The sequence below is a fragment of the Pan troglodytes genome, chromosome 4 (assembly GCF_028858775.2).
Source record: "Pan troglodytes isolate AG18354 chromosome 4, NHGRI_mPanTro3-v2.0_pri, whole genome shotgun sequence".
Classification (NCBI taxonomy): Eukaryota; Metazoa; Chordata; class Mammalia; order Primates; family Hominidae; genus Pan; species Pan troglodytes.
The window spans coordinates 1,983,062-2,009,354 of NC_072402.2; the positions used below are offsets into that span (position 1 = coordinate 1,983,062).

The 26,293-nt window shown below is 56.3% G+C and overlaps 1 protein-coding gene across 2 annotated transcripts; it reads right to left on the reverse strand.

Annotated features, from left to right (window-relative positions):
- Positions 1-10: 10 nt before the first annotated feature.
- On the reverse strand, positions 11-26,293 carry CLPTM1L (CLPTM1 like). Of its 2 annotated transcripts, none has more exons than XM_024356538.3 (17): positions 25,874-26,293; positions 25,545-25,645; positions 22,878-23,067; positions 20,890-21,035; positions 19,935-20,013; positions 17,153-17,270; positions 16,398-16,492; positions 14,204-14,288; positions 12,661-12,764; positions 7,827-7,892; positions 6,839-6,889; positions 5,862-5,944; positions 5,067-5,101; positions 3,954-4,009; positions 3,825-3,869; positions 2,812-2,927; positions 11-597 (listed from the first exon to the last, which is right to left on the reverse strand). In XM_024356538.3, exons 1-17 carry the CDS (start codon positions 26,033-26,035, stop codon positions 513-515), a joined length of 1,617 nt encoding a protein of 538 aa, XP_024212306.1. In that variant the 5' UTR covers positions 26,036-26,293; the 3' UTR covers positions 11-512. The 2 variants fall into 2 exon arrangements, with proteins under 2 accessions (XP_024212306.1, XP_054540117.1); XM_054684142.2 differs by having other exon boundaries at positions 20,890-21,032; positions 25,874-26,103.

Genomic DNA, 26,293 nt, shown 5'->3' on the forward strand with positions numbered 1-26,293 from the left:
TCAAGAAAAATGCCACAGCCAGAAAAATTTATTTTAAAATAGAAACATACATTAAGCTTTAAAACAACCAACTCTCAAACAAAAGAGGAAAGAGCCTTTGATCCCAGAGTCCATGCGGAATGAATTCCATACGTGTTTGAAATTCACATAAGGAGCACTTAGAAAACCACCTGAAATGGAAATCCAACAGCCCCCTTGCCTGTGAGGGCTCCCACCCCTGCCCGCGTGAGGACATGGCCGAACCCCGGACACTCATGTGCCGGGAGCCACCACAGCTCAAGGTGACCGGCAGCACCCACCTCTGTGACCAAGACAGATGTTCACACGTGGGGGCATCGTAAGCGCTACCAGCTCCAAATCTGACGTGATGGGAACTTGGGAGATGTCTGAGAAATGTCCGAAGGGATTTTGGCAACACAGAAAACGCAATGTCTAGGAGTTCCTCCAAATGCTTCCAAAAATACTCATTGACAATTCAAGTTGCACTTGGCTGGCGGCAGCCCGGGCGGCCTTCAGTCCGTGTGGGGCGCCCGCGTGGCCTTCTCCTCGTAGGACTCCCCAAACTCGTTCACTCTGCGTTTATCCACAGGATAAAGCCTGCAACGACACAAATGAGCACATCAGCAAACCCTACTGCAGGGGCTATTTTTCTAAGAGGAGGACTTGGCATCCTCGATTTATTTTCCAGTGAGCTGCCACAGTGAGCAAATTAACTAAAAAGTCGAATCCTCAGAAGTTTTACTGCCGAGGGCTGAGGAGGGATTTCTGAGTTGTGTTTTGTTCTGCATGGCCAGGCCAGCGCGCTGCTCTCAAGGAAAGGGAAGCTTGGCCGAAGGGGGGACCCGGAGGCCGCGCGGGCTGCCACGGCTGAAGGGGGGACCCGGAGGCCGCACGGGCTGCCACGGCTGAAGGGGGGACCCGGAGGCCGCACGGGCTGCCTTCTGGGAACGGTGGCATCACGGAGACTCGAGTGATCAGAACAGGAACTGCCGTGTTCAGGGACCGCGTCTCCTCAGCTGTGAACACTTGGCAGGACACTGCCGCCGCCTTTGGTCCTGAGCGCCCCGGAGGCCTTGCCAACATCACCCCTACGTATGGATGAGGAAGCTGTGGCGTAAGGGGCAGCTCTACACGGCCGCGAACAGAAGTACAGGGTTTCAGCTTAAAAACAGACCTGCTGCCCACCAAGGGCCCTGTGATCCTGGCCAAACACCCTTTGCAGGTCTGGAGCCAGAAACACAGAGCCTGAGTACAGCACAGTTTCAGGCACACCCCGGGCCACCTGCGAGGACTTGGGAGCCACTCGAAGGGCTCACAGTTGAGACAACCACACCAGGCGCAGCAGCGTCCGGGGCTCCATGGCTTGGACAACTTCAAGCTCTGCAGGGGGCAGGAGACCAGCTGGGGGATCTGAGAATGGTGAACGGGGGACAGGAACCAAGCCCCGTGTGAGTGTGAGTGTTGCTTATGGTGAAATAGCCCTTCCCGCTGACACAAGCTGGAGCTCCAGTGCAGGGGCTGCACGAGACAGCAACAGGGTTGGGGGGCAGCCGGCGGCCAGGCCTGGAGAGCTAGGCAAGGGCGGCCATGAGCCACTGTGTGGATGTGCCAACTGCACCCGAACAAAGAGTTAAAACAGGCAGAACAATACCAGCCTCACATCGGCTGGGACAGAGGCTCTGAAACACCTGGCGAGGTTGAGTGTGGAGACAGGGCGGGGACGGGAGCACTGCGCTCCCCAAGGGCCGGCACCCCGGACCTAGACAGGACCCACCAGGATGGCCTGGGGGAAGAGGATCCCTCTCCTGCACTAGTAGGATGGCCCCAGGCCCTGAGGGGGGCCATGGCCTGGGAAGGGCACAGGGAAGTGTCACAGCCGTGGTGTGTGAGGTGGCCTCCTGGTCGGGGGAGGGAGATGGGAAAAGGGACCTCGAGGGCCAGAGAAAGGACATAGTCAGGAGGCTCTGAGACACTTGGCAGCAGGCCTTGGGGGTGACACACACTCCTTCCACCCCTGGACAAGGCCCTGGGGCCGGGACTGGAGGTGAGGGCAGTGCTTGCAGTGGTCCAGATGCAACCCTCCCGAGGGGAGCCCCAGATCCCTGGCTCCTACCCTGGCACAGCAGAGCTGGAGGGAGCTTTTGCTGACTGAGAGGGCAGATGTCAGCCCTGGAGGGAAGCGGGAGGCCCAGGGTGGGGCCTGAGCCTCCGCGTTTAGAAAATTCCGAGGCCCGGGGTGGGGCCTGAGCCTCCGCGTTTAGAAAATTCCACAAAGCCTTTTCCTCAGCCATCAGCCTTCAACCTGAAGGCCAAGCTGAGAGGTCAACACAATGTCGTCTTCAGAGGCCCTGGTGGCTGGTTTAAGGGGTGTGGCCAATGTTGGGGTGAGTGAGCTCCCCAGTGACATTCTGCCCTGCAGGTCCACACCGCTGGCTGGACACTTCAAGGCTAGCGCCAAGTATGGATTAGCCGTGCTACGGTCTCTGTTCTGCTCAATAGCAATGACTGTGAATAGGTAAATAAATCGCTTAAGGAGAGATATTTGCTTTCAGTGGCTCATCAATAATTCACATAGAAACGAGCATTTCTAAAGCACAATGAGGAGACAGAGCTGGAACAGTTTCTTGCCAGGACATATCATGGGCAACTGGAACCCAAGTTTAGGCAAGACAGGAAAAACCACCACCTGCAAATTATCTTTTCCCTCAAATGGATAAACAGGCGCAGGGTGCGGTGAAAGCCGTCATTCCGTTCAGCAGCAGCCACGCCGCTGAGACGGAGCAACGGCCGAGCATACGCAGCCACACTCACCACCGCTGGTACAGGTAGACCAGAAACACCACGTCGTCCCGGAAGCAGGCCAGCCGGTGAGACGTGGGCATGGTGATGATGAAGGCAAAGACGTCATCAATGAAGGTATTGAAAGCCTGCAGGGCCAGACGGGAGGAGGGTGAACCCCAGTTGCTGGGGTTGGAATCCTACTGTTTTTGGTAACCTAACCAAGCAAACGGCTTTTGGCAGATGCTTGGAACTAACTGGAACTCCTCACAGCAACAACAAAAAGAGCAGAAAGCCGGCAAGTGGAGACACGGAGCTCTGTTCCCTCCTGGGCTCCCCACAGCTGCTGGCACCCGACACACTGCGGGTCTTGCCCAGGCTCCCACATCGGGGAACCCAAAGGGAATGGCCTGAAACCAGAGCCAAGGGCAGAGCCAAGGCTGGAGCCGCCCGAGACAGAGCCAAGGGCAGAGCCGCCCGAGATCACAGCCAAGGGGAGAGCCAAGGGCAGAGCCACCTGAGCATTGCCCTTTCCTCTGGGAGCTTGTAATTGACTTCAGAAAAGTGCAAATCATGTCCCATTAACTCAGCTCCGCCTGCAATGCTGAGGCACTTCTAATCCCACACGGAGCCGAGGGGGCCTCCACAGCTCTGCCAGCGGGGAATGGCCACGGCCCATGGGGGCTTCCATTCCTGCCTGGGAGGCCTGAATCTGTTGTCCCCAGGCACCGGTTACTGGGCCACAGGGGGTCTGTGTCTTGACACATGTGCTAAGAAGAAACATAAACACTAAAAAAGAAAAAGAAAAAGAAAAAGAAAACCAAATCTGTGACAAGTGAGAGAACCACCCCAGTCTTTCAGGGTCTGAAGTTACTCTACAGCTCTTCGCTTTTTTTTAAAGGAGCCTCCTCAATATTCTTCAATGAAAGGGACAGCTGCAGATGCACTCTGGGCAGAGATGGCCCCAGTAATGCTGTTGGCTGGAAGACGCCCTTGCTCACGCTCTGCTCAGTGAGAAGGGACTCCTCACCGGCTGTCACACTCACCTTGTAGGTGAAGGCCTTCCAGGGCAGATGTGCCACTGACTTCAACTGCAACAGGAGAGACAGGCCCAGGTCAGCTGTGGGCAGCACAGGAGACGGGGGCCGGGCCGCGGGCAGCACACACCGCCTTACCTTGTAGTTCACAAAGAGCTGGGGCAGCATGAAGAGGAAACCAAAGGCATAGACCCCTGCAGAAAGACAGACAGCACTCACGAGGTGCGGAGGGCTGGGCTGCCACATCTACGCACAGACGGCACTCACGAGGCGTGGAGGGCCGAGCTGCCACGTCTATGCATAGTGGGCAGAAAACAAGGTCTGCTATCCAGACAACTTCAGAGTCTATCATGGTGTGAAGCAGCTTTCTGGCTGGTAAGTTTATCAAGAGTCTACGACAACTTTGGAGAGCAAAGCTCTTCTATTTATTTATCAGTGTAACTGCTGCCCACGGGGTCAAGTCAGTGAGAGCACTGGAGCACCCTGGGGCTATGAGGACACGGCCTCCTGACCCACAAGGTCCTGCCCCAGGGGTCAGGTGTGGGACTCCTACCAGGGAGGACGGCAGTGCAGGACCCACCTGCTCTGCACCAGACAGGCCCTCGCCCTTAATGCTCACGGGACCACTTCCCCAAGAGACCACAAAGCTGCGATCGGGGCTGGTCTGGTGGGGCCGGGGGATGGACACAGCAGCCCATGCAGCTGAAGGTGCCACCTGGGGCAGGCGGGCCTCCCAGGACATGTGGCCCCGAGCACAGGGCCCTGCAGGGTCCCCACACTGCATCGGCAGGAGGGGGTGCGCCGTGCACCAGAGCCTGGTGCTTCCATTTGCTCTAAGGAACCAGACGTGGATGGTGGTGTTTTAATGCTTAGGTTTCCTTGTTTCCATGAAGAAAACAGACAACAGTCATGCACCACACAACGCTGTTTTCATCAGTGATGGACACATATACCAGGCGGCTGCACCACACAGCCTGGCGTGGAGGGGCTGCCACAGCTGGTGTGAGCACTCCCTGTCGCTTGTACAAGGACCTGTTTCTCAGAACCAGTCACTGTTGTGAAGCCACGCAGGGCTTTATCTGCTCACAGCCTGGGGGGAGCCCTGGGCACCGCACATGTGCCAGAACAGGGTGGGGAGGGATTAGCCTCAAATCACAGGGGGGCTTGCCACACTGGGTTTCAATGCAAGAACAATTAAATCGGTGCCTGCTGGAAACACTATTACTGAAGCAGGAAAGCACATGGACTCACCGTTGACGAAGCTGTTGATTAACCAGGAGTACCAGCTGAAACGGAAAAAAAAGGAGAAGTCCCATTTCTCGCATAGCTTAATATCTGTATTAAATTGACGAAAAATAATTCTTTCATTAAAAATCCTCTGAAAATACCCAGGTGCTCTCACGGCAGCTCGGCAGCCAAGAGCAGCAGTGCTGAGCCTGGTTCTCAAGCTGGAGACAGCACTGAGCACCCCTGGCCGGGCAGCAGAGGCCGGGGGCTCCAGAACCCCTCTCAGCTCAAGGCCAGCACCCCACCTGGGCAGCAGAGGCTGGGGGCTCCAGGACCCCTCTCAGCTCAGGGCCAGCACCCCGCCCGGGCAGCAGAGGCCAGGCACTCCAGGAACCCCTCAGCTCAGGGCCAGCACCCCACCCAGGCAGCAAAGGCCAGGGACTCCGGGACACTTCTCAGCTCAGGGCCAGCACCCTGTCCGGGCAGCGGAGGCTGGAGGCTCCGGGATCCCTCTTGGCCCAGGGCCAGCACCCCACCCGGGCAACAGAGGCTGGGGGCTCCAGGACCCCTCTCAGCTCAGGCCCAAGCCTCCCATGAAGCCTGGTGGCTGGAGTCAGTCCTCTCAGCTACACCTTACCAGGGGGACACTGAGGCCCAGAGCCCACCGTGTGCAGCTGCAGGGGCAGGACCCCTCCCAGGCGCTCGCCCAAGTGCCCCGGCCCCGAGTTTGCCCTCTAGTCGCACCCTACTCTGGCTCAGTCATCCAAATGGCTTTCTCAGGGGAAAGACGCAGCAGGGGAAGCGTGTGCGGCCTCCTACCTCTTATATTTGATATTCAGGAGTGAATAGACAGCACCCCCGACACAGAGAGGGTACAGCAGGTATGACAAGTACTTCATGGCCTGCAGGGAACAAAGATGGCTTCCAGTTAGAGGCCCAAACGCCAAGCCTCTGTAAACACACTGCATGGAGCTCACCCCGACAGGGACAGACAGAACGAGCTACAGCACTCGGGGTGGCAGGGCTGTTCTGCAGGGGGCGGCGTGAGGGGCACAGGCAGGGCATCGCGCACTCGCCACAGCCCCAGGAGGCACCGCACACGCCAGAGCCCGGGTGTAACTTCAGGCGCTAGTTAACAATAATAGATCAATTCCGGTTGGTCAAAACCAACCAACCCACAACAGATCAATAAACATAATGGAAAGAAACCTGAAAAAACTGCCTACTAAGTAATGTAGTTACATCGCCAGCATATCTATTCTGATTTCAGCTTTACCACTCCATGAAAATTGGATGTAAGCTGGTGAAGATTAAACCAAACTAAAATCATTCCTGTGCAGAAATGTTCTATTAACTTGAACTGAGAATTCCAGCTCCCCCAACAGCAATGGGGAAAGGTGACGCCCTGTGCTGCTGGGGCCATTCCTCCAGGCCACTGTGCGGCCGCAGCCGTTATGCCCTTGGTGACAGCAAGTGCGTTCCCAGCAACCACAGCAGACACCATGGCCTGTGTCAGCTGCCTGGCGAATGTGACTTACAAACGATGAAAATATCCCTACTATACGGTGACACAGGCAGGCTGTGCCTGTAAGAACTGGGAAATGAGTCTCTGCGAGCCCCCGCCCTTCCCAGTAAGAAATTTGGGTTTTATGTGTTCACTCTTGGGATCCCTGCTCAAGGCGGGCTGACCCGTACTCCAAGGAGACTTCCGCACTGAGCAATGACAGTAAAAGCCCCGTCTCTGAGGGTGTTGGATTTGCCTGGCATGCACGTGCCCTGAATCACACGTGACTTACCTGAGTATCGTACTCCTCGGTTTTCCTCTCAGATTCGCTGTAAGTGCCAAACTGTTGTGAAATTCAACACAGTGATATTAATAGACTCAGGGAGGATCTGAGCACAGCTGAGCTGTGACTAAGGGGCGTCACATATGGCTGCAGAGCTGACCCAGGCCTCACTACAGAGGGCGCTCAGGTCCCTACCGGGCGAGGAGAGGACCCAGAGGACAGGGATCCGCATGGATCCTTCCCGCCTCACCCTGGCCCTGGGTCCCGCAAGCCTGACGGGGGCAACGCGGCCTCACTGCTGTTCCTCGCTCAGGCGGCTCAGTTTTCAGTGCCACCGCTTCAGTGAGAACACTGCAGAGCACACAGGCACAGCCAACACTGCTCCCAACCAGCCGGCCAGGAGCCATGGGGCCAGGTGGAACACAGTGGCTGCGCTGCGTCTGCTGGGCTTCCCGACCCCCCTGCCCACAGCATGGAAAATCTCAGCCTGTGACTGCTGAGGGTCCCGCCTCAATCAAGGTCCATCCGTGGGCACTGAGATTCAACTCCAGCTGTGCCCCAGCCCTCATCTGCCTAGGGGCCTTATGAGCGCCCAGGCACTGGGGCAGCCACCAGCTCAGGGCAGGGGCTCACTCACTTCAGGACTGCCAGGACTGTACGGACCCCAGTCAGCACCAGCCTCGGGAGCACCTCTGGACAAGGTGCCAAAACGAAGCACCCGCGCTGGCCAGCCAGCATCCTTCCTCCCAGAGGCCGGCTCAGGCCCAGAAGTGCTGCCGTCTGCACTGAAGACGGTCAGAACTAGGTATATGACCAGGGAATCCTCAGGCGAAGAGAGTGGCTGCGATCAGAAACCAGTGCTGCCTCCACCACGGAGGCTCCCCCGACAGAGGCCCGCAGTGACTCATCTGCAGGTGGCCATCGTACTCTTTGCGCAGGGGGCAAAACCACACTCTTCAGAGAGGCTTGGGGTTCAGCCACTACAACATAATCCTACCTGAAATTCGGGCATCAGGCCTCTCCAAAGAATAGTCATCTTCAATGCCTTCTTCACTTTCCACAGCTGAGGGGAGAAATCAGGAAATAGTTCCTTTCATATTCGAAGGCCAGGAGCCACGAATGAACGACCCAGACAGTAACGGGTAGGACCCGCTGCCCATGGCCCCGTGCAGCCCACTGTCCTCTTCCTGTCCCTCAAACAGCTCAGGCCAGAGCGCTGGACGCTGGACCTGGGCCTCTAATTCACACACGGCAGGCGTACCTGGTCAGCTGGGCTGCACAGCCACCGCCCAGCAGACAACAAACACAGCATGTGAGTGCGGTTCTTTACGCCACACTACATGCACCCAAATAAGCCGCCACCTACTTCTGCCTGGCACTCGGACAGCCCTGGAGCCAGTTTTGGGACCGCTCTGAGAGCCGCCACCTCATGGCTAAATCCTTGGAAGGCATCACCCACGGAGCTCAGGACGGGTGCCAGAGCCGGGCATGGCACTGTGACGAGTACCTATGGAGGGACCCTGCCTGTGGAGCTCCAGCGTCATTCCATCCAGCTCCTCCTCTACAGACACATTCCATCCAGCTCCTCCTCTACAGGGGCATTCCATCCAGCTCCTCCTCCACAGACACATTCCATCCAGCTCCTCCTCTACAGACACATTCCATCCAGCTCCTCCTCTACAGACACATTCCATCCAGCTCCTCCTCTACAGACACATTCCATCCAGCTCCTCCTCTACAGGCACATTCCATCCAGCTCCTCCTCTACAGACACATTCCATCCAGCTCCTCCTCTACAGGGACATTCCATCCAGCTCCTCCTCTACAGACACATTCCATCCAGCTCCTCCTCTACAGACACATTCCATCCAGCTCCTCCTCTACAGACACATTCCATCCAGCTCCTCCTCTACAGACACATTCCATCCAGCTCCTCCTCTACAGACACATTCCATCCAGCTCCTCCTCTACAGACACATTCCATCCAGCTCCTCCTCTACAGACACATTCCATCCAGCTCCTCCTCTACAGACACATTCCATCCAGCTCCTCCTCTACAGGCACATTCCATCCAGCTCCTCCTCTACAGGCACATTCCATCCAGCTCCTCCTCTACAGACACATTCCATCCAGCTCCTCCTCTACAGACACATTCCATCCAGCTCCTCCTCTACAGAGACATTCCATCCAGCTCCTCCTCTACAGAGACATTCCATCCAGCTCCTCCTCTACAGGGACATTCCATCCAGCTCCTCCTCTACAGGGACATTCCATCCAGCTCCTCCTCTACAGGGACATTCCATCCAGCTCCTCCTCTACAGGGACATTCCATCCAGCTCCTCCTCTACAGGGACATTCCATCCAGCTCCTCCTCTACAGACACACTTCATCCAGCTCCTCCTCTACAGACACACTTCATCCAGCTCCTCCTCTACAGGGACATTCCATCCAGCTCCTCCTCTACAGGGACATTCCATCCAGCTCCTCCTCTACAGGGACATTCCATCCAGCTCCTCCTCTACAGGGACATTCCATCCAGCTCCTCCTCTACAGGGACATTCCATCCAGCTCCTCCTCTACAGGGACATTCCATCCAGCTCCTCCTCTACAGGGACATTCCATCCAGCTCCTCCTCTACAGGGACATTCCATCCAGCTCCTCCTCTACAGACACACTTCATCCAGCTCCTCCTCTACAGACACACTTCATCCAGCTCCTCCTCTACAGACACATTCCATCCAGCTCCTCCTCTACAGACACATTCCATCCAGCTCCTCCTCTACAGACACATTCCATCCAGCTCCTCCTCTACAGACACATTCCATCCAGCTCCTCCTCTACAGACACATTCCATCCAGCTCCTCCTCTACAGACACATTCCATCCAGCTCCTCCTCTACAGACACATTCCATCCAGCTCCTCCTCTACAGACACATTCCATCCAGCTCCTCCTCTACAGACACATTCCATCCAGCTCCTCCTCTACAGACACATTCCATCCAGCTCCTCCTCTACAGACACATTCCATCCAGCTCCTCCTCTACAGACACATTCCATCCAGCTCCTCCTCTACAGACACATTCCATCCAGCTCCTCCTCTACAGACACATTCCATCCAGCTCCTCCTCTACAGACACATTCCATCCAGCTCCTCCTCTACAGACACATTCCATCCAGCTCCTCCTCTACAGACACATTCCATCCAGCTCCTCCTCTACAGGCACATTCCATCCAGCTCCTCCTCTACAGACACATTCCATCCAGCTCCTCCTCTACAGACACATTCCATCCAGCTCCTCCTCTACAGACACATTCCATCCAGCTCCTCCTCTACAGGCACATTCCATCCAGCTCCTCCTCTACAGACACATTCCATCCAGCTCCTCCTCTACAGACACATTCCATCCAGCTCCTCCTCTACAGGCACATTCCATCGAGCTCCTCCTCTACAGACACATTCCATCGAGCTCCTCCTCTACAGACACATTCCATCCAGCTCCTCCTCTACAGACACATTCCATCCAGCTCCTCCTCCACAGACACATTCCATCCAGCTCCTCCTCTACAGACACATTCCATCCAGCTCCTCCTCTACAGGGACATTCCATCCAGCTCATCCTCTACAGGGACATGCCATCCAGCTCCTCCTCTGCAGACACATTCCATCCAGCTCCTCCTCTATAGGGACATTCCATCCAGCTCCTCCTCTACAGACACATTCCATCCAGCTCCTCCTCTACAGGGACATTCCATCCAGCTCCTCCTCTACAGACACCTTCCATCCAGCTCCTCCTCTGCAGACACATTCCATCCAGCTCCTCCTCTACAGGGACATTCCATCCAGCTCCTCCTCTACAGACACATTTCATCCAGCTCCTCCTCTGCAGGCACATTCCATCCAGCTCCTCCTCTACAGACACATTCCATCCAGCTCCTCCTCTACAGGGACATGCCATCCAGCTCCTCCTCTGCAGACACATTCCATCCAGCTCCTCCTCTGCAGACACATTCCATCCAGCTCCTCCTCTACAGGGACATTCCATCCAGCTCCTCCTCTACAGACACATTCCATCCAGCTCCTCCTCTACAGACACATTCCATCCAGCTCCTCCTCTACAGACACATTCCATCCAGCTCCTCCTCTACAGACACATTCCATCCAGCTCCTCCTCTACAGACACATTCCATCCAGCTCCTCCTCTGCGGGTGTGTTTCATCCAGCTCATTCTCTGTGGTTGCGTTTCATCCAGCTCCTCCACTGGGGGCGCGTTTCATCCAGCTTCTCCTCTGCCGGCACGTTTAATCCAGCTCCTTCTTTACAGGCATGACGGTCGCAGAGGCCCCCACCCACAGGTGGGCCACCAACTGCGGAGACCTCAGACTCCGGCTCCCGCCGGTGTGGCACAGAGCTCAGGGAGGAGCTAGGCTGAAGTCTGGGCCCTCTCACCCTGACGCCATCACCCCCCTCAAGGGTTTGCTCCTGAGCTGGTCTTGCCCCACGAGGCTCCCTTTTGGCCGGCTTTTCTGAGCTCTGGAACAACCAAGGCTGGACCACAGGGCACCGAGTGATTTCCGTCACTGCCTACCTGGCCGCTGTGCTCAGATCTCCAGCCACAGCACAAGCCTCTCAAGGCCCCACGGTTTACACCTCTGCTTTGCACATGGTGGGATTTCTCAAGCACATGAAAACACTCTGCTTGGTGGACAGGGCCTCAGGACTCTCTGCTTGGAGGAAAGTGCCTCAGGACTCTCTGCTTGAAGGAAAGGGCCTCAGGACTCTCTTGCTTGGAGGAAAGTGCCTCAGGACTCACTGCTTGGAGGAAAGTGCCTCAGGACTCTCTGCTTGGAGGAAAGTGCCTCAGGACTCTCTGCTTGGTGGACAGGGCCTCAGGACTCACTGCTTGGAGGAAAGGGCCTCAGGACTCTCTGCTTGGTGGACAGGGCCTCAGGACTCTCTGCTTGGTGGACAGGGCCTCAGGACTCTGCTTGGTGGACAGGGCCTCAGGACTCTCTGCTTGGTGGACAGGGCCTCAGGACTCTCTGCTTGGTGGACAGGGCCTCAGGACTCTCTGCTTGGTGGACAGGGCCTCAGGACTCTCTGCTTGGTGGACAGGGCCTCAGGACTCTCTGCTTGAAGGAAAGGGCCTCAGGACTCTCTGCTTGGAGGAAAGGGCCTCAGGACTCCCTGCTTGGTGGACAGGGCCTCAGGACTCTGCTTGGTGGACAGGGCCTCAGGGCTCTCTGCTTGGAGGACAGGGCCTCAGTACTCTCTGCTTGGAGGAAAGTGCCTCAGGACTCACTGCTTGGAGGAAAGTGCCTCAGGACTCACTGCTTGGAGGAAAGGGCCTCAGGACTCTCTTGCTTGGAGGAAAGTGCCTCAGGACTCTCTTGCTTGGAGGAAAGTGCCTCAGGACTCTCTGCTTGGAGGAAAGGGCCTCAGGACTCTCTGCTTGGAGGAAAGTGCCTCAGGACTCTCTGCTTGGAGGAAAGGGCCTCAGGACTCTCTGCTTGGTGGACAGGGCCTCAGGACTCTCTGCTTGGTGGACAGGGCCTCAGGACTATCTGCCTGGTGGACAGGGCCTCAGGACACTCTGCTTGGTGGACAGGGCCTCATGAGCTGATACCATCCGAACACCCATTTCCTTGCTCTCCACTTGTTCAAAGCCTTTACACCCACTGCCTGCCCTCCCACAGCTTCCAGAACACTGAGGCCATCAGGAACAAGCACACAGGCTTCCACAGAAGGTCTCATGTCCCGGGGCTGAAAGCCTTTCCTGAGTGTGTGGAGGCACATGGACCTCAGACAGTTCAGGTCACTGCCTGGGACTCACCTCAATGGCGGCTCCAACGCCCGCCGGGACCAGCACCAGCAGGCTCGTCTGCTCGTCCAGCAGGAACAGGAAGATGACCACGGTGCTGAAGCAGCGCCAGAGCACTGAGGACAGGATGGTCGGGCTGGGAGGGGGTGCAGGGCAGACCCCACCTGTGTTCCCCAAGTCACACACATACCCCCAGTCCCCCATCCCAACCCACCACGCCCAAGAAGCTTCAGGTACTCCCCAGTCCACGTCACCCCGTTTAAAAAGAACAATGAGGCATTCAGCAGCTAGGAAAGTGTTTGGAAGGCTGCTGAACTGAACAGCTGGCCCCACACCAGCTCCACAAACACGTGTCTGAGCCACACTTGCAAATGAGCATGGAACGTGGGCAGAGGTCGGATGACGGGGCCAGCACAGCTTTGCTTCCGGGCGTGTCTTATGCCAGTTCTGTGATAAGCGCGTGGCTTTTCAAGTCTGGATTTGTTTCCTCCCCAGCTGTACCTCAAGAACCACTCCAGCTTATTCAACACGTCTCCTCCTCCTGCAAGCCCCGAGGGCACGCAGGGGAAGCAGATCCATGGAGCCACAGGACAAACAGTGGTCAAGGCCACAGCCGCTGTCTGCTGGCCACTCCAACCCGGGACGCCAGGAAAGGCATTAGGGTTAGGAGACAACAACACAGAACACGGTAGGGCCCCCAGGCAGCCAGGGCCACCTGCTTGGGCGTCTTTTCCATGCGAGAAAAACAACTTGTTCGGGTCTGATACTGGAGCCAAACGCTCCTCACTCCTAACCAACAGGACACACCCACTCCTCGTCCTCACACCCATCAACCCCTCGCCCCTGTCCAGACCGCCGCTCCCCACCCCACTGTGACAACCTCCACCCCTGCAAGGTCAGGAGGACCCCTCACTCACTTGGGCCCCTTAAACCATGGCAGGCACCCTGGGCCAGGAACACTGGTCCCAGATCTTGGCAGGCCTCCTGCCTGGGCTGCCTGGCCTCAGGGGTCCCTGACTGCCCTACCTAACAGCTGCACACTGCCTGTCACTGCTGGGCACAGCACCACGGGCCTATCAACTGCCATCACCTGGCAGGCCCCACACGCCCAGGCCTGCGCTGGTCGGGGAAGGAACACCGGCAGGAGGACGGGGCGAGGGAACCAAGACAGGAGATGTGAGGCCCCAGCCCTGCTCAGCGCCCATGAGCAGCCAGGAAGGCTCGAGAGGTCCATGCATCTCACTCTCCACAGCCCAGACCCAGACCCCATGCACGCCAGAGTCCACAGCCAGGCCCTGAGCTGTGCAGCCTCTGGAAGCCCTGAGACGCGCAGCCGCTGGAGGCCCTGAGCCGTGCAGCCTCTGATGGTCCCACCACAATTGCCGCAACGGCTCCCTGGGCTTTACGGTGCCTGGTCTCAGAGGCTTCTCAAGTGCCAAGCACACACCCGGGGCTGTGTCTGCAGCCAGCAGCGAGGCAGGCAGCCCTCTACTGCGGGCTCCAGTGAGCTCCCCAGGGCAGAGTATCTGAGCAGGGCCACGCTCGGGGCGCCTACCTGCCTTGGTGGACATGCCGATCATGCTCTTCTTCTTCTTCCAGAAACTGATGTCATTTTTAAAGGCCAGGAAATCAAAGAGAAGCTAGAGAGAACACACACGACAGCAACTCACATCTCCTGCTGTTTCTATCTCCTGTGAGACAGAGATAGAGGCTTCGTGTGTGACCGTTGAGACTGCAGGTGTACTCAGCCTCAGAACGCATCAAGATAAGTGTCTACACTCGGGACCCATGCCTCTACGCACCTGGCCTGCCATGTCAGAACCTAGAGTGCCCAGGCGGGCTTTGCAGGGGCACTTCTGAAATAATATGTATCTTTGACTTGAACTGCTGGAAAGGCCCCCAGGCAATTGGAGGCTCTGGATTCCCCTGGATCATGGGCCTGGCTGGGCACCCCTGCTCTCGGGTTGTGCCCACTCAGGGCAGCCTCATCTCTCAACTGTGCTAAAAACGCAAGGGCTGGGCATGGTGGCCCATGCCTGTGGTCCCAGCTACTGCAAGGCCAAGGCCAGAGGACCACCTAAGCCCAGGGGTTTGAGACCAGCCTGGGCAACGTACTGAGACCTGTCTCCAAAAAAAAACTTAAAAAAACCTAACCATGCATGAGCTCATCCTTAGAGACACTGACCTTTTAATAAAAATCGTTTAATTCTCTAGTACGGCTTTGGAAAGTTTTAGCTTGACTGGCAGCCAAACTCCCAGGCACTCAGAACCAGTGCCGGCCGCACTCCTGGGTGCCGCCTAACCACAGGCCAGCCTAACAGCCACAAGGATGGCTCTCCCTAGCAGCTCAGCTCCACGAACGACAGTAAGAGCACAGCAGCCTTGCTTTACCCATGGTTTACTGTCCATGGTTTCGGTTAGCACGGAGCAGTGCGATGAGATAGATATTCTGAGAGTGAGACCACACCCACGTAACTTTATCACACTGTCCTGTCCTGTTTCCGTTACCAGTTATTGTGGGTAATCTCTTACCGTGCTTAACTTATAAATTGAACTTTATCATAACCATTACATAATACATATATTCATTTATTACGTTATTTGATATATATCCAGACATCCAATGAGGGTCTTTGAACACACCCCCTGAGGATGAGGGACTACTGTATAACACCAGATGAGGATAAGGGGGGGACTACTGTATATACACCGGATAAGGATAAGGGGGGACTACTGTATATACACCGGATGAGGATAAGGGGGGACTACTGTATACACACCGGATGAGGATAAGGGGGGACTACTGTATGCACATGGGATGAGGATGAGGGACTATTGTATACACACCGGATGAGGATAAGGGGGGACTACTGTATACACACCGGATGAGGATAAGGGGGGACTACTGTATACACACCGGATGAGGATAAGGGGGGACTACTGTATGCACACGGGATGAGGATGAGGGACTATTGTATACACACCGGATGAGGATAAGGGTGGACTACTGTATACACACCGGATGAGGATAGGGGGGACTACTGTATACACACCGGATGAGGATAAGGGGGGACTACTGTATACACACCGGATGAGAATAAGGGGGGACTACTGTATACACACGGGATGAGGATGAGGGACTATTGTATACACACCAGATGAGGATAAGGGGGGACTACTGTATACACACCGGATGAGGATAAGGGGGGACTACTGTATACACACCGGATGAGGATAAGGGGGGACTACTGTATACACATCGAGTAAGGGGGAACTACTGTATACACACAGGACTGACTTTTTACATTTAAAAATCAGTGTGTTAGAATTTATACAAGAGAACTACTTTCTGCTAGAGGCTGCCCAGCTCCGCCCCTGGCTCTGCATGGGGTCGGGGCCTGGGCAGGGGAGAGTGAGATGCCTGCACCTATTCATCTCCCTGGTGTGGACACTGCTCAGAGTACCCTGGATCCTTTTCAAAACCGCCCCCAAAGCCAGCACAGCCCAAGTCGCCAAGGCTGTGGATGGAGCTTTATGGTCCCTCCCTTTTCAGAACTGGAAGAAACCGCCCACTGGGACAATGGTCGCCTGGTATCAGGCGTGCTGGCTGCTGAGTGATGGGAGTGGACACTTGAGGGCCACAGGGCTAGACGGCGCCCACAAACCCCAGGTCCAGGACCCCTGCAGGAGGCCCGGGGCCCAGGGAGCCCCCCAAGTGCCTGCGGCAAGCCCCTCGGTGGACGACTCACATGGAACGCTGCGACAAAGAAGGTCAGCGCCAGGAAGTATAAGTTGGTATCTACAAAAATTCCTTTCACCTCATCAGCATCTTTCTCTGAAAACCCTGTCAAGGAAAAAAAACATACAATATAAAACAGGCAATGTCAATCTTACCTAACATTACAAATACAGTTTTCAATATAAAAATTTAGGCCGGGCGCAGTGGCTCATGCCTGTAAACCCAGCACTTTGGGAATCTCAGGCAGGCAGATCACTTGAAGTCAGGAGTTCAAGACCAGCCTGGTAAACACGGTGAAACTCCATCTCTACTAAAAATATAAAAATTAGCCAGGCGTGGGGGCACGCGCCTGTAATCCTAGCTACTTGGGGGACTGAGGAACGAGAATCGCTTGAATCCGGGGGACGGAGGCTGCAGTAAGCAGAGATTGCGCCACTGTACTCCAGCCTGGGCAACAGAGCGTGACTCTGTCTCAAAACAAACAAACAAACAAATAAAAGTCAATCTCGTCAACAGTTAAGGTTCATTTGACCAAACTCATGGCATTTCACATATTATGTTCTTAATAAAGCCAATTTCCAGACAATCAACAGGTCATCTCCAAGGAGAAAAGTGAGGCAGGCGCTACTAGCCTCTGATTCAACGTCTGTGCAAGGATCTGCAGCAGGAGGCGAGGAGGCCCCGGCCTGTGTCAGGATTCGCACTTGGACGCCCGAGTGGCTCCAGGGCGGCCTCACCCAGACGCCGGCCGTGTGCGGCACATACCGAACTGCTGCAGGGAGTACACGGCGTCCTGCATGTGGATCCAGAAGCGCAGCCGCCCCAGTGAGACCTTGTCATAGGACACGGTGAGGGGCAGCTCGGTGGTGGAGCGGTTTATGACCTGATGAAGAAAGCCACACTGAGGGCCCTGCCCTCATACCCTTGCACCCAGCTGCCTGGCAGCCCTCGCCAACCCTGCCATCCCCCTTCCCATCCCCGTGTGGCCCCAGGTCAGCCATGACTGGGCCCAGCAAGCGTCGTCCCCCGGTCCCTCCTTCTGTCACCACAGGCCTCAGGCCCCAGCGTGCTGCGTTCCAGCACAGGGAGGTTCCCACCCCCACCAGGACCCCGTGAGCTCAGCAGCGCTAGCAGTGCCTGGTCTGTTTTGCTGCACGTGCCCCTTCAATTTCAAGCCGCACAAGTCCTGGTGCTCCAGAGGTGGCGCCTGCCACCCAGCTGCTAGGAATCCATGGCGCAGCATACGGCGCTGAGCTTGGCCTGCAGAGCCCTGGCCTGTCCTAAGAGTTGGAGACCACGGGACAAGCACAGCCCTGCAGCACATGGGCAAAGTGCCCTCAGGGCCTAAAGCACAGAGCAGGGGGTGGCCGTGGGGAGAACAGAAAGCTTCTGGAATGCAAAGCTAGCACGGGCAGTAGGGTGGATGTGTAGGCCTCAGAACCACGAGCTTAGTCCTGCAGCCTGCCGGGGCCTCACGCACACAGGCTGCGGGCCAGGTCCCAGGGTGCCGAGGTAGGAGGGTGAGGAACGGGTTCACAAGCGCGAGCCCACACCCTACAGCACGTGGGCAGTGACCACACCCGGTAAGCACCACCCTCCACGTGCTAGAACATCCAGCGAGGGCTGTGCTCTAATCCGCCTGCTCTGCCATGGCAGGCACGGCTGGTGTCAGGGTGTGGTGGAATCAGAGCCACAACCAGCAGGTGCCAGGTTGTCCTGAGAGCGGCTGTCAGGGTGCCCCACGCAGCCAAGTGGCATCAGTGCACGTGGACGGTGGCCTCCAGGCACCCCTCGAGCTGCCAAGTGTGTCCGAAGGGTGTCACTGCCTCCTCCATCTGGCAGTGCTGGGCCCAGCCACAGAAGGTGCCGACTTCCTGCACCTGCTGCATCCCAGCTGCCTGCTTCCTCTCTCAAGACAGCACCTATCGAATCTGGCCCCAAGTGAGACACAGCAACAGCGACACATGAGACAGACTGTGATTCGGGGGAAAAGCTGCTGTTGGCACACGTGTTTCCATAACCACTGGAGCGCAGGCCACCACTGGCACAGCTGCGCCGCAAAGCCTGCCCCGGGCCTCTAACGAGACAGATCTGCAGACAGACACACAGGGCAGCCTTCTGCAGCTGCCTGCCCCTGTCCACCATCTCCTGAATGCCTGCAAGGAGTCAGCGGCATGAGGCTTCACAAGAGGTGACCACGAGCTGGTGCCACAGCTCACACAGCTCTGTATGGGGCATTTTAGCAGAACTTGCTGTCCTGAGGTTTGTCAGCAGCACACCAGCAAACTCCAGCAAACAGAGAAAGAGGTTGGAATTGCAGGGGCCGACAGAGAAACTATTCAGGGACAGGCTGGAGTGCCAGACCTGCTCGCCAGCCACTGCCTGCGCAGCCCCCAGCCTGCAGGTTGTATAGGAGCAATCAGTGACCCCAGAAGTGAAGGAGGCAGTATGTTAGGGACTGCAAGGGGTCTGAGGGAACAGCAGTACAGAGGGACTGTTCTGAGAGCCGCAGTCAGCAGGAGGCAGCAGGGCCTGGGCACAGATCAAAGCAGCCAGGTGCTCGCTTCTCCGTTTCCCAGCTGCACCCCCCCGCCAGCAAGCAAGCCCTCTGCTCTCCCCAGGACTGTTTCCTCATCAACAAAAAAGGGGAAAGGGCCCGCCTCAGAGGTCACAGGTGCCGAGAGCCTTAAGTGGAAGTGGCCGGCTCCTAGTGGGTGGTCCGGAGTGACAGTGATGGCTTGAAGGCAGGCAGGGCAGGGCGGCGATCCTGCAGGGCCCCAGCTGAGCGTTCACCTCTGAACCCCAAATAACCTCATCCGTGAAACAACGCCACAGCTCCCAGCACCACGATTACAGAAAGGTTCACAAAGTGCTTAGCACAGTGCCTCATGTGCAGTAAGAGACATTAAATATTAACCGCTTCTGTGAGTCTCAATACTGGCCAAAGGTTGGCCACATTTCATCTCCTCTCAAAGCAACTCTGGGAGAGCAGGCGCTGTCACTGCCCGTAACCACAGGGCGCCAGAGCCCAGAGAGCAGCCACTTCTATTCGCATAGGCCTTCCGCCTTGCCAGGGGCCACCCCGGGGGCTCCAGCTCCGAGGAAGGGCTGTCACCCGCTCCTCTGGCCGCCTGTGCAGGACCAGCCCTGGTGGGGAAAGCAGGAGTTTGCTCAGGACACTGTGAATTAATCTACATGGCACACCAGGAACTCACACGCAGACGCTGTTTCACACGGTGCTCATGTGCCTGCCCTCTAAGCGCTGCCCTCTACGCGCTGCATAAACAATCTTCCAGGGGCCTTTCACCAGTGACAGTCCAGAGGTTCAGCAGGACCCCGCAGCCAGCCAACGGCAAACCCAGCGCACCACCAGGGCCCCCCGCGTCACAACCCTCGCACACTCGAAGGCAGTGCTTCCCAGCATGGGTAAAAGCTCCGTGTCAAATGTCAGCAGTGGCCTGGTCCATTAGGGTGCGGGGGCTGCGGGGCCAGTCTTGGGGTCAGTGTCTCGCCAGCTGCACGACCAGCGGGCAGAGGTGTCACTCACCATCAGGTCCTTCACGCGGTTGCTGAGCTGGTCGATGAACAGGATGGGCAGGTAATGCACGGTTTTCCCCAGCTGGATCCTGGGATTAAAGCACAACTTTCCAAAGTCAGCACCAAGGCTTTTACCTTTCAATGAATCAACACATCCAGACACTGGGTTTACCCCAGAGAAGTGCCCCCAGCACCACCCTCAACTGCTTCTCAGTCACAATGACCCCAGGGCACAGCCTCCCCAAACGGAAGCAGAGAGCCTGACAACATATGCACGCTTGTGAGACCCACTCCCAACGAAGTGATGGCCACAGGTGGGAAAATGCCTCCACGGCCACTAGGAGCGGGGGAATTACAGGGACACGGCCATACAGCAGAACCCAGGGCCCTCTGCGCACTGACACGGAGCAATCCCAGGACGCACTGACACGGAGCAATCCCAGGATGTGGCCGCTACACTTGGAAGGGCGAGTCACCTGCAGCCACCTGGGAGGCGGAGCTGTGGCGCGGGAGTTGGGGGGGGATCCCCAACACATGGGAGAGACGAGGTGAGCTCAGGTGGCCAAACACGTGAATTCCAATAATTGTATTTAACTGATGGCAAGTAATACTAAATAATCTAAAGATTAACTTTCAAGTAAATCTAAATGAGCCAAGTTAAAAAATCACAAGGGGAGCAAAGCAACCCGTTCCCATCAGCGCCTTCCGTTTTCTCTCCATGGAAGCCTTCGCCAGCCAGGAGCAAAGGGCAGGATGCTCCAGCTTGAATTCCTTTCTTCCCCCTTCCAGCCCTGTGGTAGCAGCACAACCTCAACGAGGGAGTGGGAAAGAGCTGGGAGGCCCGGGCAGCAAGTGCCTCCCCACAGAGGGGACTCCAGGGTGCAGGAGTGGCCTGCTGGCGAGTTCTGGCCAGCCAGGGTCCCAGCACCCTCCCCCCGGCGCTCCAGCTCTGGGGCCCCACTTACATCTTCATGTACCGATGCACATCGGCAGGCAGGGAGGACCCGTCGAAGACAAAGTTGTCCGCCATCACGTTCAGCGCCAGCCGTGGTCGCCAGTGGGACACTGGCTCATCCAGGGCACTCGTCGGCTTCTTCTCCGCCTCGATCTGCTGTTAAGTGAGGAAAACAGAGGCCAATGCTGGGACAGAAAACCATGCCCGGGACAGCAGGGTCAGCACCCTAACCTGTGAACAGAACAGCCACACAGACGGGCAAACTGTGCCCGGGACAGCAGGGTCAGCGCCCTAACCTGTGAACAGACGGCCACGCACGGGCACAACTGGGGGAGAGCCCAGCAGAGAGGGCACAGCGGCCCCACAGCTGCCAATTCCCCCAGACTCTCGCCAAACACCTCCCCCCATCCTTATCTCCACGGAAGCCAGGGGGTGCTGCTTTGCAACATGTGGTCACGGACTTCACCAATTCCTTTTTTGGGGTCCTCAAACTAAGTGGGCCCACTTCTCGGAAGTTGAGAGGGTGAGAGCCCCCTGACCTTGGCAGAAGACTGTGCAAGTCCAGAGCTCACACAGCCCTGTGGCTGTAAGGAGACTGAGAGGGAGTCAGCTTCTAAAACCAAGCATGTGGGACTGCCTAAAGGAGACACACTGAGGATTACGCATGGCTCTTACATGAAGTTAAACTTAAATGGGACACGGACTGACAGGGAAATCTTAGCTCGGTTCAGATCCGATACATCCTAGGAAACACTATCGCCTTACCCATTTCCTACCTAAAGATACAGTTTAGCAATAATTTACATTACAAACGGTTTTCCACACCTCCTCACATTTGCTACCTGCAAGGGAGGCTTCCTGCGCTACATGCTACATACCCATCACCCCACCCACTTTTCAGGACACTGGAGAGGAGGGATGGGGGCCCCAGATGAGGGGGACACGGAGAGGGGCAGGTGAGGGATGTTCCTAAGGAGACAGATGCAAACTGGGGAGAGGCAGGAGCAGGTGTTGGTAGGGCTTTCAAAACCCCATCAACTCCGAGAGACCTCTCTCTCTCTCTGTCTGGAACAATTTCACAGCCTCTTCCTGGAAAGCTGCCATCTTTCTTGTTTTGTAAATTTTTCTGAGGCAGAGTCTCCCTCTGTCGCCCAGGCTGGAATGCAGTGGCATCATCTCACCTCACAGGTTCAAACGATTCTCCTCCCTCAGCCTCCCGAGTAGCTGGGATTACAGGCGTGTGCCACCACGTCCAGCTAATTTTTGTATTTTTAGTAGGGACGGGGTTTCACCATGTTGGCCAGGCTAGTCTCGAACTCCTGACTGCAGGTGATCCACCTGCCTCAGCCTCCCAAAGTGCTGGGATTACAGGCATGAGCCGCTGCGCCCGGCCTTGTTTTGTAAATTATCTCACCTTCCACTCAACACAAAGGTGGGTGTCAGAATTCCCTTGCTTTATCCTTGGCCTGTATTCATGATCACTTAAGTGACTTCCAGTTTTTACTTGCGCATACACCTTTCTACAGATGTACAAACTACAACTTGTACCTCTACCTTTTCCATAATCTCCAATTACATTCTTAGAATAAACATCTAGGAATAGCCCAGTCCTACACAGAGTGCAGAATGAGCCCAGCTCTCATCCCCAGAGCTCCTGATGAGAAGCTGCAGGCCAGCTCTGCAGGACCAGCGCTCCATCCCACCAGGTGCAGTAGGTGCCCCCAGAGACTGAGAGGGCCCACTCCCCGAGGGACTCTGCATCAAGAATGCCAGCGATCACTTCAACTGTCCCTAATTTTAGATAAAACTTGTCTGCAAACTCATGGATATGATTCAGCTGAAAGTCAGAAATGCACGCCAGTAACATTCCAATGGCTTTTGGCTTTACTCCCAACAAAGTCACTGGAGCCCTAGACATCGCCCGCCTGTGTGGAGAAAGACATGTCCGTTCTGACAGAGAGGCACAGCCTGTTATCAGTAACCCATGAAGACCCTCACCTGTGTATCAGACTCCCCGGTGAGCAGGTTGATTTCTTCTGGCTTGGGGACCATGTAGGTGGTCAGAGGACTGACCAGGTGCACCTGTTTCCCGTCGTGCCACGGCAGGACCCCAGCGTGATGGAGGAAGATGTAGGCATACAGCGTCCCATTGTTTCTCGTTTTCTTTGGTACAGAAACATTAACTGTCCTGAAACAGAACAATCATTTCCACTACATACATATTATATTCTGGGTCTCTAGAGCCTATTCAAATACCTTTATAAAGCGGCTTCAATAAACTAATTTTAGCTCAGAAGTACTAAAAATGAAACCCACCTGCCCAGGGCTTCACGAGTCGTGTGTGCGTGTGCGTGTGTGTGTGTGTCCTGAGAACTCGGCACAGGTGTGGGCGCCTACAGCCGAAAGCAAAACAGCCCGCACTTCCTGCCTCCATCTCAGGAGGCTGAGAGGTCAATAACCCACCTGAGGCCACAAGGCTGAAGCAGCCAGATGGAAAGCAGCTTCTGGGCCTGGCCAGGGTACCAGCTGACCACACACACTGAATCACCCAACTCCGAAGCGACAGAAGCGAAGAGCAGCAGCCGCGAGGGCTCCAGGTGCCTCGGCCCACACTACTGGAACCTCAGAAATTTAATGTGGGTAGTTTTTTTGGGTGTTGTAGTTTTAAGGATAGAAAGATGATCAGCCACAAAGGACTGACTTTCAAGGCTGTCAGTCCTGACTGTGCGGCATCCAGCACGAGCTGAGGAAAGGCCCGGCGAGCTGCTACAACTGTAGGCCTCGGACCAGGCGCCTGGCTCTTCACCCGCACACCAGGGCCTGAAGTCCATACTCCAGCCCCATGGAAAAACCTCGCATTCCACCTGTTTATGGTTACATGAGTTCTTCTTCCTCTTTAAAAGTCTCTTTTTTGAGACAAGGTCTCGCTGTCACCAGGCTGAAAGTGCAGGGGTGCAATCACAGCTCACTGCATCCTCAACCTCCCGAGCTCAAGTGGCCTCCTGCCTCAGTCTCCCGAGTAGCTGGGACTACAGGTGGGCGTGCCACCATGCCTTGCTAACTTTGAAAACTGTTGTAGAGATGGGGTTTTGTCACATTGCCTAGGCTGGTCTTGAACTGCTGGGCTCAAGTGATCCTCCCGCCTTGGCCTCCCGAACTGCTGGGATTATAGGCATGAGTCACTGTGCCCGGCCTCTCCTTAAAAATCTTATGGTTGGCCAGGTGCGGCGGCTCACGCATGTAATCCCAGCACTTTGGGAGGCCGAGCCAGGTGGATCACGAGGTCAGGAGTTTCAGACCAGCCCGGCCAACATGGTGAAACCCCGTCTCTACTAAAAATAAAAAAATTAGCCAGGCGTGGTGGCGGGTGCCTGTAGTCTCAGCTACTTTGGAGGCTAAGGCAGGAGAATCGCTTGAACCCGGGAACCGGAGGTTGCAGTGAGCAGAGATCGCGCCACTGCGCTCCAGCCTGGCAACAGAGCAAGACTCCATCTCAAAAAAAAAAAAAAAAAAAATCTTACGGCCAAGGTTGTAACGAAAAACACAAAGGCATCTATGGCTCCTCACTACCCAGGAAAGAGTACGTCTCCACCAGGACATCTTAAGTGTCTCTCTTCAGGCAGAGGGTGCAGGGCTGTGTATTTCTGGTGGAATGTGCACTTGGAGACACTAGAGGGGGAGCTGTGTTAGAGTGCTCATTCTCCCCACTTCCTCCAGGCTGACGCTGTGCCAGGTCAAATGGAAAACCTCACTAGCTGTCCTTGGTAACTGGTACAGGGCCCGGCACGGAAGAGGCAGTATTCATGTCTGGGAAATTAAACCCAGTGCAGATGAATCCTGAGCATTTTTGAAAGGTGTGGGCAGCCACAACCGAGCGGGCAGCTTGGTCACCAGCACTTCTGGCCTCCCTTTCATGGAGGCAGAGAGAGGGCAGGAACTGGCTTGAGGTCACAGGCCCAAAGAGGCCAGGCAGAAACCGGCTTGCCAGTGCCTCCAGCTACCCACAGGGACTGGGCTGCCTAGAGGGCGTGGAGTCCAGCATGAGTCTCAAACTTTCATTATTCTCTCCTCAGATACCTCCCAGGCAATGAAGGGAAATGGTTGACTTGTGAGAAGCAAATCATATTTAAAATTATACTTATTCAATTAAAAAAAATTAGGCCATGTCAGATGTAATTTTTAAGGTATTCTACATATTTGGACATTGATCTATTCTAACGTCACATGTCATTCATTTACGATTTTCTACAAAATTGCTCCCTCTATCCTCATCTCTTTTCCCTCACAAGTAACTTAAGTGAACTACTTCCACCAGGAAAAGACAAGTTGGTCCCCGGTAGTGAAACTGCAGAGTTGTCTGCTCTCCACTGGTTCACCAAGCAAGCGTGGCCCCTGCTCCTTCGGAGCCTCCCCCTCCAGGACATCCCACTGCCATCACACTCTGCTGAGAACTACTTCTTAAACGACATTCATCACCTGTCACCTTCCAGGCTGAATGTTTACAGGCCACGCATAGGCCTCCAATTACGATATTCTACCACTTCAAGACATTCGGTAAGACTAGTTCTCTAAAATAAACATGTTATGTACAGAAAGCCAACTTTTAAACAGTCTGAACATGAGTAATGTTTTCCCTTTCACTGGCATTTTGTCCTACGCCCATACCTTTCAAATTTGGACTCCACATCAAAGTCTTCCACATTCAAGACCAGGTCGATGTTGTTCTCAGCACCCAGGTGGGACCTCGTCGTGGTGTACACGCTCAGCTGGAAAGGAGGGGGCGTCGAGAGTCAGCTCGGCCAGGCCCTGGCAGGACGCACTCGCATCCCACGGCCAGCTGGAGGGCGGAAGACCTGGCCGCTGGGGAACCAGGAAAGGTTCCATCTCGACTCGCGCGGCCACAGCTCCGAACTGGGACGGGACGGCGACGTCTGGGGCCTGGAGGAGAGGCCCCCACCCCAACCCGCCCGGCCCCCGGCCCCGCGGACGCTCACCTGCAGCTTGGGCCGCCGCGCCAGGTAGGGCTGGATGCAGTTGGCGTCGCCGGAGCACGGGCGGGTGTAGACGATGCCGTACATGACCCAGCAGGTGTGCACCACGTAGACCACGAACACGCCCACCACCAGGCTGGTGAAGGAGCTGCGGCCGCTCCACATGGCGGCCCCGCGCCCGGCGCCCCCGGCCCGCCCGCCTCTCAGCCGCGAGCCCCGCCCGCCCGGCGCCCAGCCCGCCGCTCCGGGCTCCGCCGCTCACTGGAGAGCCGCCGCGCGCCGCCGCCACCGCCGCGGGGGAACGAATGCGCCGCGCGCCGCAGACCGCCGGCCGCCCCGCATGCTCCGGCCCCGCTCCCACCTGGCGCCGCGGGATTCGCCGGCCCCGCGCGCCGCTTCCGGGCCCCGCCGCCTGCCGGAAGT